Source organism: Engystomops pustulosus, chromosome 6, assembly GCF_040894005.1.
Source record: "Engystomops pustulosus chromosome 6, aEngPut4.maternal, whole genome shotgun sequence".
Taxonomy (NCBI): Eukaryota; Metazoa; Chordata; class Amphibia; order Anura; family Leptodactylidae; genus Engystomops; species Engystomops pustulosus.
Window position 1 is genome coordinate 80,962,413 of NC_092416.1, and position 14,902 is coordinate 80,977,314.

The 14,902-nt window shown below is 39.5% G+C and overlaps 1 protein-coding gene across 4 annotated transcripts in view; it reads right to left on the reverse strand.

Annotated features, from left to right (window-relative positions):
* LOC140135351 (opioid-binding protein/cell adhesion molecule homolog) overlaps positions 1-14,902 on the reverse strand; it is a 289,772-nt gene that overhangs the window by 1,664 nt on the left and 273,206 nt on the right. For all 4 annotated transcript variants that reach the window (XM_072156743.1, XM_072156744.1, XM_072156745.1 and 1 more), the window contains 4 exons: positions 9,988-10,113; positions 4,485-4,619; positions 2,688-2,808; positions 831-982 (listed from right to left, as the gene is read on the reverse strand). In XM_072156743.1, the coding sequence (XP_072012844.1) occupies positions 831-982; positions 2,688-2,808; positions 4,485-4,619; positions 9,988-10,113 (534 nt within the window). The remainder of the gene's footprint in view (positions 1-830; positions 983-2,687; positions 2,809-4,484; positions 4,620-9,987; positions 10,114-14,902) is intronic.

A 14,902-nucleotide genomic window follows, 5' to 3' on the forward strand; every position in this document is an offset into this window, starting at 1 on the left:
TGAAATGAGCGGCAGAGTCTCCTCAGTAATTGTATTTACTGATGTGTGTTAAAGGAAAGCTAATTGCTTCTCCACTTCCTACCCGACATGCAAATAAATTCCTCCTGCAGAGAAGAGGCAGAGTGTTCTTCACTGAGATTCATTACTACCCAGGTCCACATGCTGCACGATGCCGCGCCAGTACCGCAGACCATGAGCAATAAATACGAATTTGCAGCAATTACTATTTCCTGTTTTTGTTAAACCATTGCTCAGCAACAGGTAGTGCAAATGGATAAGGTGCAATGGTATGCTTAACAAAAGAGAATACAGTGGACTGAATTAATAGAAATGTTCTCAATATCTCAGTGACACATTTGTATCATCCTGAAAACATGGAACAAAGTGAGCAGGGTCCAATCCAAATAACACACAGATTGATATGCGTAGAAGTGAGATATACCCAGACTGGACTGTGCTCCAGTGAACTAGACACAGACTGGCACGGGTACATGAGGACTTGACACAGACTGGCACAGGCAAATGTGGACTAGACATAGACTGGCACAGGGGACTATGGACTAGAAACAGATTGGACTGTGCTTGAGTGGACTATACACAGACTAGACTAGTTGACAAGGCACAGACTACCCTGGACTCCAGAGGGCAAGATGCAGTAGATTTTTTCAATCAAAGACAATAGTTTTCTTTTCATTTATGACTGAGAGCCACAGATTCAAATATTTTCTCATACATTATATACTGAGCATATATCAAAGCCTTCAGGAGAAACACTGTGGTCAAAATGAGTCTGTTGCACATTTAGATCCCTTCAGTCCTGCATGACTCACCGTACAAGATGACACTGGCATTGCTGTTCCCCAATTTATTTGATGCCACACATGTGTAGTTGCCATAGTCCTTCTCTGATACATTGAAAAAAGTCAGTATGGACATGTGGTCTTTGTTCTCGATCCTCACCCCATCCAGTCCGTTGGATAATCTAGGACAAGTACAGACAAATTATACCTAGATAGTATCCCTAAGTAACAGCAACTTGGAACACAGCTAGCACTGCTGGGAAACAGATCTGAGTATGGAGATGCCTGCAGATGAAGTCAGAATGCAATCTTTATGAGTGTTGCAAGAGTCATAGAAGCAATACAAAAAAGACGTTAAGTGAAAACAAATAAATACAATTTATCCCCAACATTTACTCTATTTACTGTATTTCTGCCTGATCCGTAAAGCAGAAATAAGTCTGCTCATCTCAGATTTCATGATGAATGGAGGAGCAGCGCATGTGCTTGATGATCATGTCTTCCAAGTTTCCATCCATATATATAGTAAAGTTCCACTGCCTGGTCTGAGAAGAACTAAAATGCTATGTATTATACTGTTATACTGCAAATATCCAATAAACGATTCAGCAGCGGACGCAGAATGTGAATTAAATCCTGATGCCAAATATAGACCGAGAAGCTTTCTATTTATAGATTGTCTTCCTCTGTAAGGTATATTGCAGATTACAAGAGGAGATGATGACCAGCGCAGTGATGAGACATGGCATCATAAGTGTAGTGCTGAATTAAAACACTAAATCTAGACATTAAACAGGTTAAACAATATTGTTCATGGTATTTCAGTGTAGCCTCATTCAACTAAATATGAGGATCCTAAATGTTTTCCAAAGCTGTGTGACCAGCACAATGTCTCTTCGAGGTATTTTTAAATGAACAGTAATAAATACTGGATGGATGAAGGTCCCTCTGGTACCCGCGCATATCTTGAGAACGGTAGTCCACTGACTCATTCCGTGGCCTGGCCAAATGGAGTAATAACCACGCATGTGCAGCCACTCCATTCAAATCTACTGGAACACTGAAAATATTGGAGATCATTCAATCAATGGAGAACATTCTCAAAATTGGTGGCACCCACAATTTACTAAGTGTTCATGGCATTTTCTTTGACTCTTATCCTGAATGACTCCTTGGATCAGGAGTTTAGGTTGTATGAATTGATCATTAGAAATCTGCATTAGTAAATCATTACAGACGGTCCCCTATTTAAGGACACCCGACTTAAAGACGACCCCTAGTTACAGACCCCTCTGCCCACTGTGACCTCTGGATGCTTTACTATAGTCCCAGACTGCAATGATCAGCTGTGAGGTGTCTGTAATAAAGCTTTATTATTAATCCTTGGTCCAATTACAGCAAAAGATTTTGAAACTCCAATTGTCACTGGGGCAAAAAAAAATTTTGTCTGGATCGACAATTATAAAATATATAGTTCCGACTTAAATAGAAATTAAGAATTAACAAGTTAAGAACAAACCAATGTACCCTATCCTGTATGTGACCCAGGGACTGTGTATTATCTTTTTTGGAGCTTGAAGGCTTTGCTTCTATTTGCTGGCATAAGGGTTAGAGCACCGAATCTCATAGACATCTGATGTACAATTAATTTGATGGACCATGCGGCTGCTGTTATCCGAGATTGTTCATATGTTCCGGGAATTATACGACATCATTTACATTTCAAATGACTAATTTTTGGTTAATGCTTCTCATTAGAAATGTAGTACTAATATGATGTTGCAGACAAACTGTGTAGTCGCTTGAATTGGCATTATCACATGCAAGTGCCCCGACTCTTGCATTATCTTTCATTACTGGTTATGGGAAGAAAATCATTTTCATTACCTGGTGTCTTCCTTATACCAGTGGAATTCAGCCAGTGGGACGGCGAGGGCAGAGCAGCGCAGGGTACCCTTTTGACCAACTGATGCCCCCGTGTTTCTAGTATCGGAGATGTAAGGGGGATCTGTGGAGGTAATTGAGAGTTAAAGGGAGGGGATTGTCTAGTCAAGATAAAAGTCTTTTTATAAAGTAGAAACATATTTTAGGTAACTGTACAGTAGCGGAAGTTCTAGAGTGGGTGGAAAAGTATCTTTCTTCATTCTATAAATTCTAAAACTTTTATGTAAGAGAGCAACACGTATTTGTGGAATGCAAAGAACATAATACATGTTTACAATTTTGGGAATTTTAAAAGTCCTGCATGCATATGTATTTTTCTTGTCCTCTGGTGCTGATTTTTCATGCCCTGAAGGCCAGGACCTGCTGTAAATTTTCATTTGAGTGCTGTGTCGGATTTACTGACAGGCTGGAACCTCTTAGTAAAGCTGGCATGTTGTGCACGTTGTGTGACTAACTGTCTTTACAAATCACCTAACTAGAATAAATTGTGTACAGATGTACGCTATTTTTACTAAGTATTACTACAGTTTTGTGATGGCCTCAGAGGTTTGTTATAGCACATTAGTAAACAAACAACAGCATGAAAACTAAAAAATACACTAGACAAAAGAAAGGTTGGGTCAAAATGTACTGCTGGACTAGGTTTAAATATATATCTGCTTTAAGCCAACAAACTATTACTGAATGATGAATGAAAGGGAATCTATCAGCAGTTTTGATCATACAAAGGTGTTAGGTAGGTGTAGATCTTTGTAGAAAACCTTTGTGTATGTTATTGGTAACAGAGTAGAGATCTTGAACCTAAACTGCTCTTAAAGGGAACCTGTCCTCAGACATTCACCTAATAAACCAATACCAGTAAGTTGTCAAGCAGTTGAAAAGATTCTAGATCATGTTTGTTTCATGGCCCAGTGTTGTGGCATCATCCAGAAAATCAACTTTGAAGTGAGATGTAAATTGGTTGTATAAGGTCAGGGAGGCGGAGATTTTTACACTGAAGTCAAGCTCTCTGCTTCTGAACACCTCCACCTGTGTGATTGACATCATGCGCCAGACTTCAGGAGATCTGGTTAATGATGTCCTTGGATGCAGGGCCACCAGTTTAAGTCAAGGGGGCGTTCTAAGGCAGGGAAAGTTTGACTTCAATGTTAAACTCTCCACCTCCTTGACTTTAAAAAACTAAGTAACATCTCACTTTAAAGTAGATTTTCTGGATGATGCCACCACACCAGACCATGAATAAAACATAATAATAATAATAATCATCTTTATTTATATAGCGCCATCAAATTACGTAGCGCTTTACAAAACATGATCAAGAATCTGCGCAGCTGCTTGATACCATACTGGTAGTGGTTTATTAGGCCTATTTCTGATGACAGGTTCCCTTTAAGCCCCAACTGCTCTGAGTGACTACTGTAGTTTCCAACTGAACATCTGCTACTCCAGTTACTATGAGCATAGGGAAAGAAATAATGCAGAGATCTCAGTGCACAGCAGTGAGAAGACACTTACCCAGTGCTTCAAGTCCTGGAATGTAAATCCATTTTTTACAGCCTTGATGCTGAGTTTTGCACATTAAAACTACTGGTAGACACCCCCTCGAGCTACATAACTGCGATTTGGTTTCATTATGAAGTGACCAATTTGCTAATTGACTGAATTGTTGGAATGTGATTACTGGGGTTTTTTTGGTCAAAAAATATAACATGTTGAACAAAATAAATGACATATACTCACAGTTCACTGTGACAGTAAGACGCTGCACTGCAGGGGCTGCCACCTCATTGGCTGCGCTGCATTCATATTGGCCTGACTGTTCCCGTGTGATTCCAGTTATTTCCAAATATTCATCATCATTAACAAACCTAAGAGCTGAAGACAAAAGAACCGTTGACAATTTACTTCACTAAACAAGAAGGCAGCTTATATCAAAGGCATAGTGCAGGGCAATGTGGACCGCATTATGTGACAGCAGTAAAAAGGGTTGACTAGAGTTTAACATACAATTTTTAGTTTGTGGATTCTATTTGAAGAAATTCTTGCTGGTTGTCCCTCTATTACACATAATCCCAGCAGTGCTTAGTGTTACTGCAGCATCTTTATAACTCAGTGAAGGGTTAAATATACGACACAGCTCTGCATATTCCATTTCTCTCTAATGGTCAGTAAAGTAAATTTATTGCCGGTGCTGGGAGGGCGCCACACCAGAGGCACAGTAAATCATTGCTGACTCTGATTCCGGGATTAATATCAATTCAGAACAATTTGTAGTTACCAAAAACAAAATGTCATAAGAAGAACCGTTTAGTGCTAAGAAGAAATGGAGTGGTAGTCACAGACTGTTTTTTTTCCTTCTGTTTGGGAAGTGTCCATATATAACCAAACATCGGAAATAGGCTCCTACTAAAGGCAATTAAGCCCCCTTACAAGTGGGGGCAAAATTGAAGGGGGCATTAAAAATGAGGTGCTTCAGGAAGAGAGCAGTATTGGTTGGTGGAACACATTCAGGGTGTATTTTATATGAGGTCCACAGGGGCCATGCAGTATGGAGGTGGCTAAAAGACACAAAACATTATATAATATGGACCCTTATAAGGGGGACATTATACGGGGGAAGGGCGGGGTGGATTATACAAAGGGCAGTGTAGACTGAGGTTCTGGGCAATAATCCCATTAAACAATGGTGACCTGGGAGTGGAACAGATAGGGTTCTGGGTGCTCTTGTTTGCCAATCCTACAATACAGTTTAGTAGCAAATAACCAAAATTATGGTGGCTAGGATAGTTAAACAACAACTAGAAATGGTTCCCCTTGCACCTCCACCTAATATTCAAGGATTATTTAGTTTTACAGGATTGAATATATGGGGGGAAATATGCATCCAGTTCTAGGAGTCACCAGGGGCGTCTTCTAACAGCGGGGAAGTCATCCTGGATAGAACAACTATCTTAATTCAACTGTCAAGGAGGATTCCTACAATGATACTTCTCTTATCCGCACACCGCAGGAATATGCCCCATGACCTAAGATACTGGATTAAAATGCACATATACATTCAATCTTAAAATGTGCATTAAGAATAAGGCTCACAGTTATGTTAGTTACAGTACTGGATTCAGTATATTGTTGTCTCCTGCAGAATGATTCATTTAATGTATTTTCCTCTATTTCTGGTCCATGGCCATGCCACATGATAGGGAAAATGACTCACACTGCATGGGATATGTATTATTAATCCATTCATATATGACTGACTGTCGCCATCCCATGGGAAAGGGTGGAATAGGCAGACCTATGCATTTTGAGCTTTCAATACAGCACTAGAACTAAGCTAAGTATATAAATACAGAACCAGAACCAGGAACCTTAATAAATGCAACATGAAAGTAATGCTTGTACAATTAATATAGCACATCTGTACAGAACAGATATACAACGTCAAAATCAGGCTTGGTACAGCAAAACAGAACCAAAAAACAATGCTTGTACAAGAACTGGGCTCTGTAAAGACATACAATGAAAGCGCCCCCCCCCCCCCCACCTGCTTCAAATAACTGGTGCCCCAGGCAGTCACACCCCCTGCTTGATGCTGAAAACGACCCTGTATGTGCCCTCTCCGAGAGCTTCTCTTCATACAAACTACTTTCATATTCCCCAAGAGGACAATTGCCACATACAGACCTAGACTGCACCTTATGGGCCCCTGTCAAACAACTCCTCCATAGAGACCAATACCCTCCAGACTTCCTTTCATGTATACTAATGCATTCTGTTTAGCTAGAACAATGATCCCTACAGAAATAGCAGGGCCCTGAACAAAGCCATAAGATACCATCTCATACAGGGAATGGTGAGCTGTGCTACCTGCTTGGTTCCCTTACGCCTTCTTAATTCCTTGCACACTTTAGTCACCATGTGATAGAGCCAGAGCCTTGCTGTGACTTTACCGAGTGACAGAATGGGGACAGCAGACAGAGTAACTCTGATGCTGGCAGCTCAAGGGAACTTGCAGAGAAAGAAAAGTGGAAATAGAAATGTGTAGAGTTTTAATTAGATCTTACACTTAATATGCAAATGTGCTCGTCCTTCTCAGGTTGGCAAAATGAGAGTTTTATTTAAATGTGTGGAGGGTTTAGAGGAGCTAATTAAGCAGCAGATAGGAGACAAAAAGCACAGAGCTGCTGCTCCGGAATGACATGAGCTGCTTATCTGGAGGCCTCTAAAGGGGGGGGAGGCGATCACTGACTGAGGGGCACAGGTACACCGACGATGGGGTCATGGGGCTGGCTGAGATTACGCCTGATTATACTGGAATTATCCATGTTCATGTGGACGTACGAGCTTGTCTGTAATGACAACCCCAGGCTCCAGCTCTATCCCTTGTTATCTGACCTTGCTGTGAAGTTACTTGGTATAATTACTAAGATTAAATATTATGCTCCAATTAAAACCGACCACCAAGGGAGCAGCAAGAAAGGCATTTGTGAATCTTTACATAAAGAAAGCAAAAGCCAAGCAGAGCCAAATGAAAGCATCATCTACACAGCAGCCAAGAGTTCAGGGACATACCTCCTCCCTTGTACACCCTATATATAGTGTGTGTATATATATATATATATATATATATATATATATATACACATGCCTCCTCCACAGTCATGACTCTGCATGTGTATTCTTATCTAATGAGTCATATCCAGCACAAAATGTGAAAAACCTCCTGAAAAATGTTCGTTATGAAATGTGTAACTCCTGCACAACTACGCAATGTACATGTCTGTGTAGTGCTACATCACATAGCAACTGCGTTGTAATCTGCAGGAGGCATGCACACACATCAATGGAGGAGATGTACTAATGTGTCGCTCTTTAATCTGGTGCATTAGAGAACTGTCTAGTTGCTGTCTATTGTCAGTCCAACAAACTCCTCTGATGTCCCTGAGCCATCAAAGGATTTGGCCGCTTTTCCTCATATTTTTGTAATGTATGTGTAATTGTGGGGGGCAGGATATTAGGTAATTTATTCAAAGTTCTGCTCTGCTTTCTTTATATGTGAGGTAAATCCTCCTGTCTCTTACCTCATCAGTCATTCTGATTCCTGACCATAAAATGTCGGCAGATGGAGGGTCATGTGATCTCTATCTGTCCATGAACAATTGCCCTGCCAGGACCTTTTGATAGTCAAGGTTCCACAATTTGGCAAAAATTTTACCAACCACTCTAATCCCCCCAGGACTTACCCTTTTAAGTTTTTCGTGCTCCCTTTTTAACTTCCCTCATTCCAGAAGCCATACTTCCTAGTGCTACCGTATAATGTTCTGTGTAATGTACAAGAAAACTGGAAACAAATTTCAAGTGTGGTGGAACCTCAAAAAAAATGCTGTTTTCATGATGATTAGTTTTTATAACCTATAATCTCTGTGCGGTCCAAAGGACACATCCCCTTTATTCTTTGGGCATTTGTATAATTTGCTTAAAAAAATATCAGTGTCCATATTCAGACACTTTTTCATACTTTGGTTTAAAGTGCAAGGTGTCCTTTTTTTGCAGTACAAGCTGGAGTTTTATATTGATACCCACCACGAGTGGCACCGGCATTGGGTTTACAAACACAACGGAAGCTCTGGGGGAGGGCCTCAGCCTGCATGTGTGTTTCCATGGAAATGCATGCGATCGGTAACCAGCACACGGTATATTGCATTTAACCCCTTAATCACCATTTTGCACCTTTCTGACACGGCCCATTTTCAAATCTTTTTTTACAAATGCAGCTAGTGGCAGGTTCCGATGGAGCCCCATTAACTAACTGACATCCTTCTGATAGCTAAAAACTGTTTCCCTCAGAACCCCATAAATAAACTTTATCATTTTATCTGGTATCCAGGGGTATCTATAGAGAGTCGTCGGGGACGTGGCCTCCTCGGGCTGAATACAGTAGCTCCTACCCATCCTTTCTCAGCATTCAGCAGTAATGTGATGTAACCAGGGTGACATTATCTCAGGTCCTCTAGGCTCCTAACATTAGCAAACTGTACCCATGTATGTATCTGATCACATGAAATAACAGCAGCCGCTATTTACTTCTACTCCTCTCTATACCTACATGCAAGCATGATGTGATTTCATGTGATAAGATATATGCATGGTGTACAGTTTGCAGGTGTGATGATGTCACCATGGTCACATGACATTACTGCTGAAAGCTGCAAAATTTTCTGCGAAATTATATGCACTTTACAAACACGTTATTTAAGTTGATCTTTAGCTTATTGATGAGATTTTATTAACTCTGTATGGAGGAAAAGAAAATCATAATTTCTGGTTTCAGATTTTTTTTGCACTTTTTTTTGGGCCACTCAGCTTACTGTAAAAATATCTTATCTTTATTCCATCGATCATTACTATTACGGTGATCCCTCATTTATATATATATATACAATTTTACTGAAGAAAAATTAATATAGAGAAAATCCCATTTGTTATAGTATCCTCATCTTCTCGGAGGCATAACTATTTTTCGGTTGGGGGATTATTTTTTATGTGACAAATCTTTATTTTCAGTGTTACCATTTTGGCGCACATAACTTTTTGAAACATTTTTGTAAAGGGATTTGATGAAATATGAACTTTTTTTTAGAGTTTTTCACAGTTTTTTATAATGGTGATCACTGAGCGGGTCCAATAATGTTTCCGATTTATTGTACAGATTTTTACTGAAGCAGCGATACCAAACAAGTTTCTGAGGTAAAACTATCCTAGTTGTCCATGGAAACCAATCAGCTTTAATTTTTTAAGCAGTTGTGAGAAAATGTAAGGTGAGCTCTAATTGGCTGCCATGGGCAACTAGAACAGTTTTGCTCTGAGATTTATGATAAATCTCTCCAATGTTTTTATTATTTCACTTGTTTATTTATGTAAACATTATAGTGAAAGGGGGGTTTTTAGCATTTTGTGATTTTTATTTCTTTAAAAACATTTTTACTATGCAGATTTTTATTTTCAAATATAGTATATTTTAACATACAATTTATAAATAAAGAAATACATAAAAATAACTTGTCATCAGCCAAAACAAAACAATAAGAAAGAAGAAAGAGAAAACGAGAAAAAAACCCAATGGTAAAACATTACACAGGTCCCACACTCTGCTGTAAGGGTTACTCTTATCATAATCTATATGTTGCTTATAATCATATAACCTGTAACCTGCTTACATATTCTAAAATGTACACATACTTACACTTTCCAGAATAATGTTTCCACGTTACTGCTGGTTCAGGTCTGCCAGTCGCCAGACAGCGGAGGGTCACATTGCTCCCCTCATTGACTGTAATATTTGCAGAGATGCTTAGGATTTGGGGTGGAACTGTAGGGAAATAAAAGTAAAAGGTAAATTCTATTGAGATAACAGTATAAAAATTCACTGTAACATATAGAATATCTTGTCGGTTTCTGCTGTGCATACATATCTATAATGCACTTTGCACTTTACGACTCTTTTGTTGTAGCCAGGTTTGCTGGAAAGTGTGGAGCTGTTCTGGGATTGAGTAGGGGAAGACTCCTCATCAGGCAATAATGTAAGCTGCATTGTCCCCTTCCAAAACTTTCCTTCCCAAGCATCCCCAACACAGATGAAAAGGTGACCCCAAAAATGCTACGTGCAAGAAGAGGGATCCGAAAAAACAGCACTTATCAGTGTGATACTTGCCCAAGCATCAAAAAATGCTTTAAAATTTGCCTCTTTAAAATTTTCCTTTTTTTTTCATTTGTTACTCATGACTTATGACATTTCACTATACCCCTACATGAATATCTAATGCATTATAAAATCCTTGATAAAATTCTTGAGAGGTCTACATTTTAAAATTCTCTTGTTGAGGGTTCTGGTACCATGGGGATTTGCCAAGTGCATAACGGCACCTGAAAAAGAATCCACCCAAAGCTGCCCTCCATATAACTAATGGTGCTTGAATGGTTGAAACAGGGGTGTCTACAGTTGGGAGTCAGTTTCTTCTGGAATATACAGGCGGTCCCTACTTAAGGACACTCGACTTACAGATGACGCAATCCCAGTCCCAGACTGCAATAATCATCTGTAAAGTGTCAGTAATGAAGCTTTATTGATAATCCTTGCTCCAATTACAGCAAAAAAATTTTAAACTCAAATTGTCACTGGGGCAAAACATTTTTTTTGTCTGGATCTACAATTATAAAATATACAGTTTCGACTTGCATACAAATTTGACTTAAGAACAAACCTATGGAACCTATCTTGTATGTAACCCGGGGACTGCCTGTACTGGTTTGGGTTTTAAGTCATGCTTGATGTTAAAAGGACTGCCTTACAAGGTAGCTAAAAGAGGTGTGGTTTTCACCACAGTTTATTATATTTTCAACAGCAGCTTATAATTATATATGGGGTATTTTCATTTTTGGAATAAATTTGAGATGCATTTTTCCCTTTAACCCCTTGTAAGCTGCAATTTTTTTTGCTAAATGAGCATACCATATAAAAAAAATTAGATTTCTCAATTAAACCTCCACAAGTAAGAATCAAAAAATGAGGTCTGGTTTTTAAAGACAAAACTGGTTGCAGAGGCACAAGCGGTTAAAAGATGATATCTTTGGAACAGTTTTACATACATTTTTTTATAACAAGTGAGACTTTAACTTGATAAAAATGTAATTAATCAGTTCACGCTCGGTGCGGAGTCTTTATGAAGAGGGCTCATGGGTGGAGCCCTCTTCATACAGAGGTAGGTGTTTGCTGCATATTGCAGGAAACACCCACCGTTAATACCTGTGGTCGGTGCTACCACTGATTGTGCGTATTTAACCTGCCGATGCCGCCGGTGGCATTTAAAAGACTGCAGTGCGTCCTTTTGGGATTAATAAAAATTTTTTTAATAGAATTAACAGACATAACTAAACAAAATATTTTTGCTGTTGAAGTTTTTTTAATAAGCAGTGAAATTGTATAAACCTTTACCAAAATATGTCAATAATATCGAACCAGAGATATCCACTGTTAGGCCTTTCTAGAAGTCTATGGCACCTGGTCATGTTGCGCTGAGCAGGCAGTGTACAGGTTTGTTCTTAAGCTGAATTTGTATGTAAGTCGGAACTGTATATTTTATAATTGTAACCCCAGCCAGAATTTTTTTGGACTCTGTGACTCATAACCAGGATTAACAATAAATTGCTTAATTGCTGACACCTTTGATAACTATTATAGCTGTTTATTGTAGCCTAAGGCTAAAGTACAGGAAATTGCAAACATCCAGGGGTTTGTTTGTAACTAGGGGTCGTCTGTAAGTTGGGTTTTCTTAAGTAGGGGACCGCCTGTATCATATAGGACTTGTCCTATGTTTTGCTGGACCTCGGAGGCTTCTCAGCTTTCTATGGTGAGGGAATCCATGAAGAGCACTTTCTCCTCCACCCGGCCATGTGTATAAGGCCTTAATGTTACGGTGGGGAATTGGCAGTTGTATAAAGAGGCATATCAGAGGCATAAGAACCGCTGTAGCAGTCGTAGCGGGGCCCACAATGGGGCCCTGGATGGATGTCAGAACCCAAATTTACCATTGCCGTTCTCTGGGGCCCTGATGTATAGGGTTAAGTTGGTGCAGAAAAAGGACTGACAAATCCATAAACAAATGAGACACATCATGTCTCCAGAATGTACTGACACTGCGAGAAGCTGAAGGCCTCATCAATACGAATACTTTATAATGTCGTGTGAGTTTATAAACTTTGAGTGTCTCCTCGTAAAGTGATCAATATGAGACATCACAATGTACAGAGACATGTGAACAGTGATGGCAGCTTACCATGGCCACCACTCCGTGGTCATTATGGTAAACAGCTCATCTGATTGCTTTCTACACTATGTAACTCTTCATCCTGCTCCTTACCAATGTGAAAAAGAATCATCTGCCTGGGCAGGACTGGTACAAGAGAACCAGGACAGATCCCTGTGACCTTTAAACAGGATCTAATGTCTTTTGAGGCTTTAATTCTAATACAGTGATCTATAGTGGGGTGACTGCCTTCATAGCACCTTCTCAGAGTTATCTATAGCCAGATGGCTGGACTCCGATGGCCACTGTAATGTCATCTCCATCATCTTTCCATGTTCCATGCAACTTGTATTGAGAAAGGTAAATCAAAATTACTGTTCATTATATGTGAACTGTTCCTGTACACAGCTATCAATACCTCCCCATTGAGGCATTGTATGGTAATGAGGCCATGTCAATGCTGATATTCACATGTGCACTACCGTTGTTTCTTGGCCTTCACATTACACATTTAATAACAAAGGATCAGCTCTGCCGCTGAAAATAAGGGATTGATGGAGAGGACAAGAGGTGCGCTCTGCAGATCTGCAATTAGGTACAAAGTGAATTATTGGAGCAGTCACAGCCGTTTACCATAGACGAGACGTGTGAGTGGCAGTGACATCTATGCTGATTGGTCGTTATCCCTGAGCCCACAGATTGGTTAAACAGCATCAGTTGATTTCCAGTTATAGATAGAGATGTGTCTGCTTCTCTCATCTACTGGACAATGTAATTATTGTTCTATCTGTGGAATCTGCTCAAAGGAGTCACCCCATCTCCCCAGGTCATACCCTCCAGCACAAACTTACTATGGGGGAAGGGCAGGTGTAACAACATCCTTGGTGTATACACTAGGGAAGAGGGAACATGGCAGCAGAACCATCTCATGAACCAGTGCTTATTGTGTACAGATCATTTTACGGAATCTGCAACCTCCAGCATGTGAACTAGTGAATGGGACGTTACGAGGCACATACATAGTCTCTAGTCTTTCATTATGTTTCTCTATACCTGACCTCTACCAAGATATTGGGAGGGAATGTACAAGAGAGTGAAATATTCCTCTCAGGTTGTACTTTTAGGAATTATTTATGACACCATTTCTAGAGTTGGTGATGAAGGGTGATGAAGCATGTCATGCTTGTAAACAGATCTGCTCATGAGATTGTGGAGCGTGAAGGAAAGTGAAATCAACGAGTTTAAGAAGACATATGCAAGTGACAGAGGTCACAGAAAATGAGTCTATATAACATGTCTGCACCTCAGCTTCTGGAAACAGAAATAGAGCCAACACCCTTACCCTACCAGACTGCCACATGTACAGGTAAAGGAGCTGCCTAACAAGGTAGCCAAGAGGAAATATTTCCCTTATGTGCAAGGAAAACAGGCTAATGCAATTGAATATACACCTCTAGTCCCTTTCTTAACCCCAGGACTCTAGGATGGGGCCCCATTTTTCAAATCTGCCCTGTGTGGTTATAGCTTTGGAACGCTATAAGATATCCGGGGGTTTTGACACTATTTTCTCGTGATCCCCGATTTGGGGATACGCCTGAGTTCCTGCATCCATCGCTTCCCCGCCGAGCTGCTCAACTTTCAATGGCCTATGAGAGGCCAAAATAATAGCAAGACTAGTAAATTACCCCAATACTACACCCCTCAACGTATGAAAAAGCACTTTTAAGAAGTTTGTTAACCCTTTAGATGTTTTGATTTTTCAGCTAACTAATCTGGTTGATTATTTTTTGTTGTTTTTTAGTGGTCTTATTTGGGCCGTGTAACATGTTTTAAATCACTTTTCAGAGCATTTGTAAAAAAGTATTAATAAAAAATCTTTTTTCGGATTTTTTTTTTCCACAGTGTTCACCGTGCTGGTGCAATAAAGATTCTGTTTTATTATACACATTATTACAGATGCAGCGATACCAAATATGTGTATTTTATTTTTCAGCTGCCAATTATGTGTTTTGTGTATTTTATTCAATTTTACTAAATAAAACTAATTTGGAGAAAAACTTGTTCATTTAAGCATCACAATCTTTTCAGATGCATAACTTTTTTATTTTTCAGCTGACAAATCTGGTAAAGGGCTTATTTTTTGCTAGAAGAGTTGTTCTTTTTAGTAGTCTTTTTTTAGTTCTTTTTAGTGTTTTTTTTTACGGGTATGAATTAAAAAGGATATTTTTTGGGGAACGTTTTTTTTTTTTTGCGGCATTCAATGTGTGGGTCCAATAACAATTCTGTCTATCATACCAAATATGTGTGTGTGTGTGGCGGGGGAGTTTGTGTATTTGTGTTTTTTATATTTGTTTT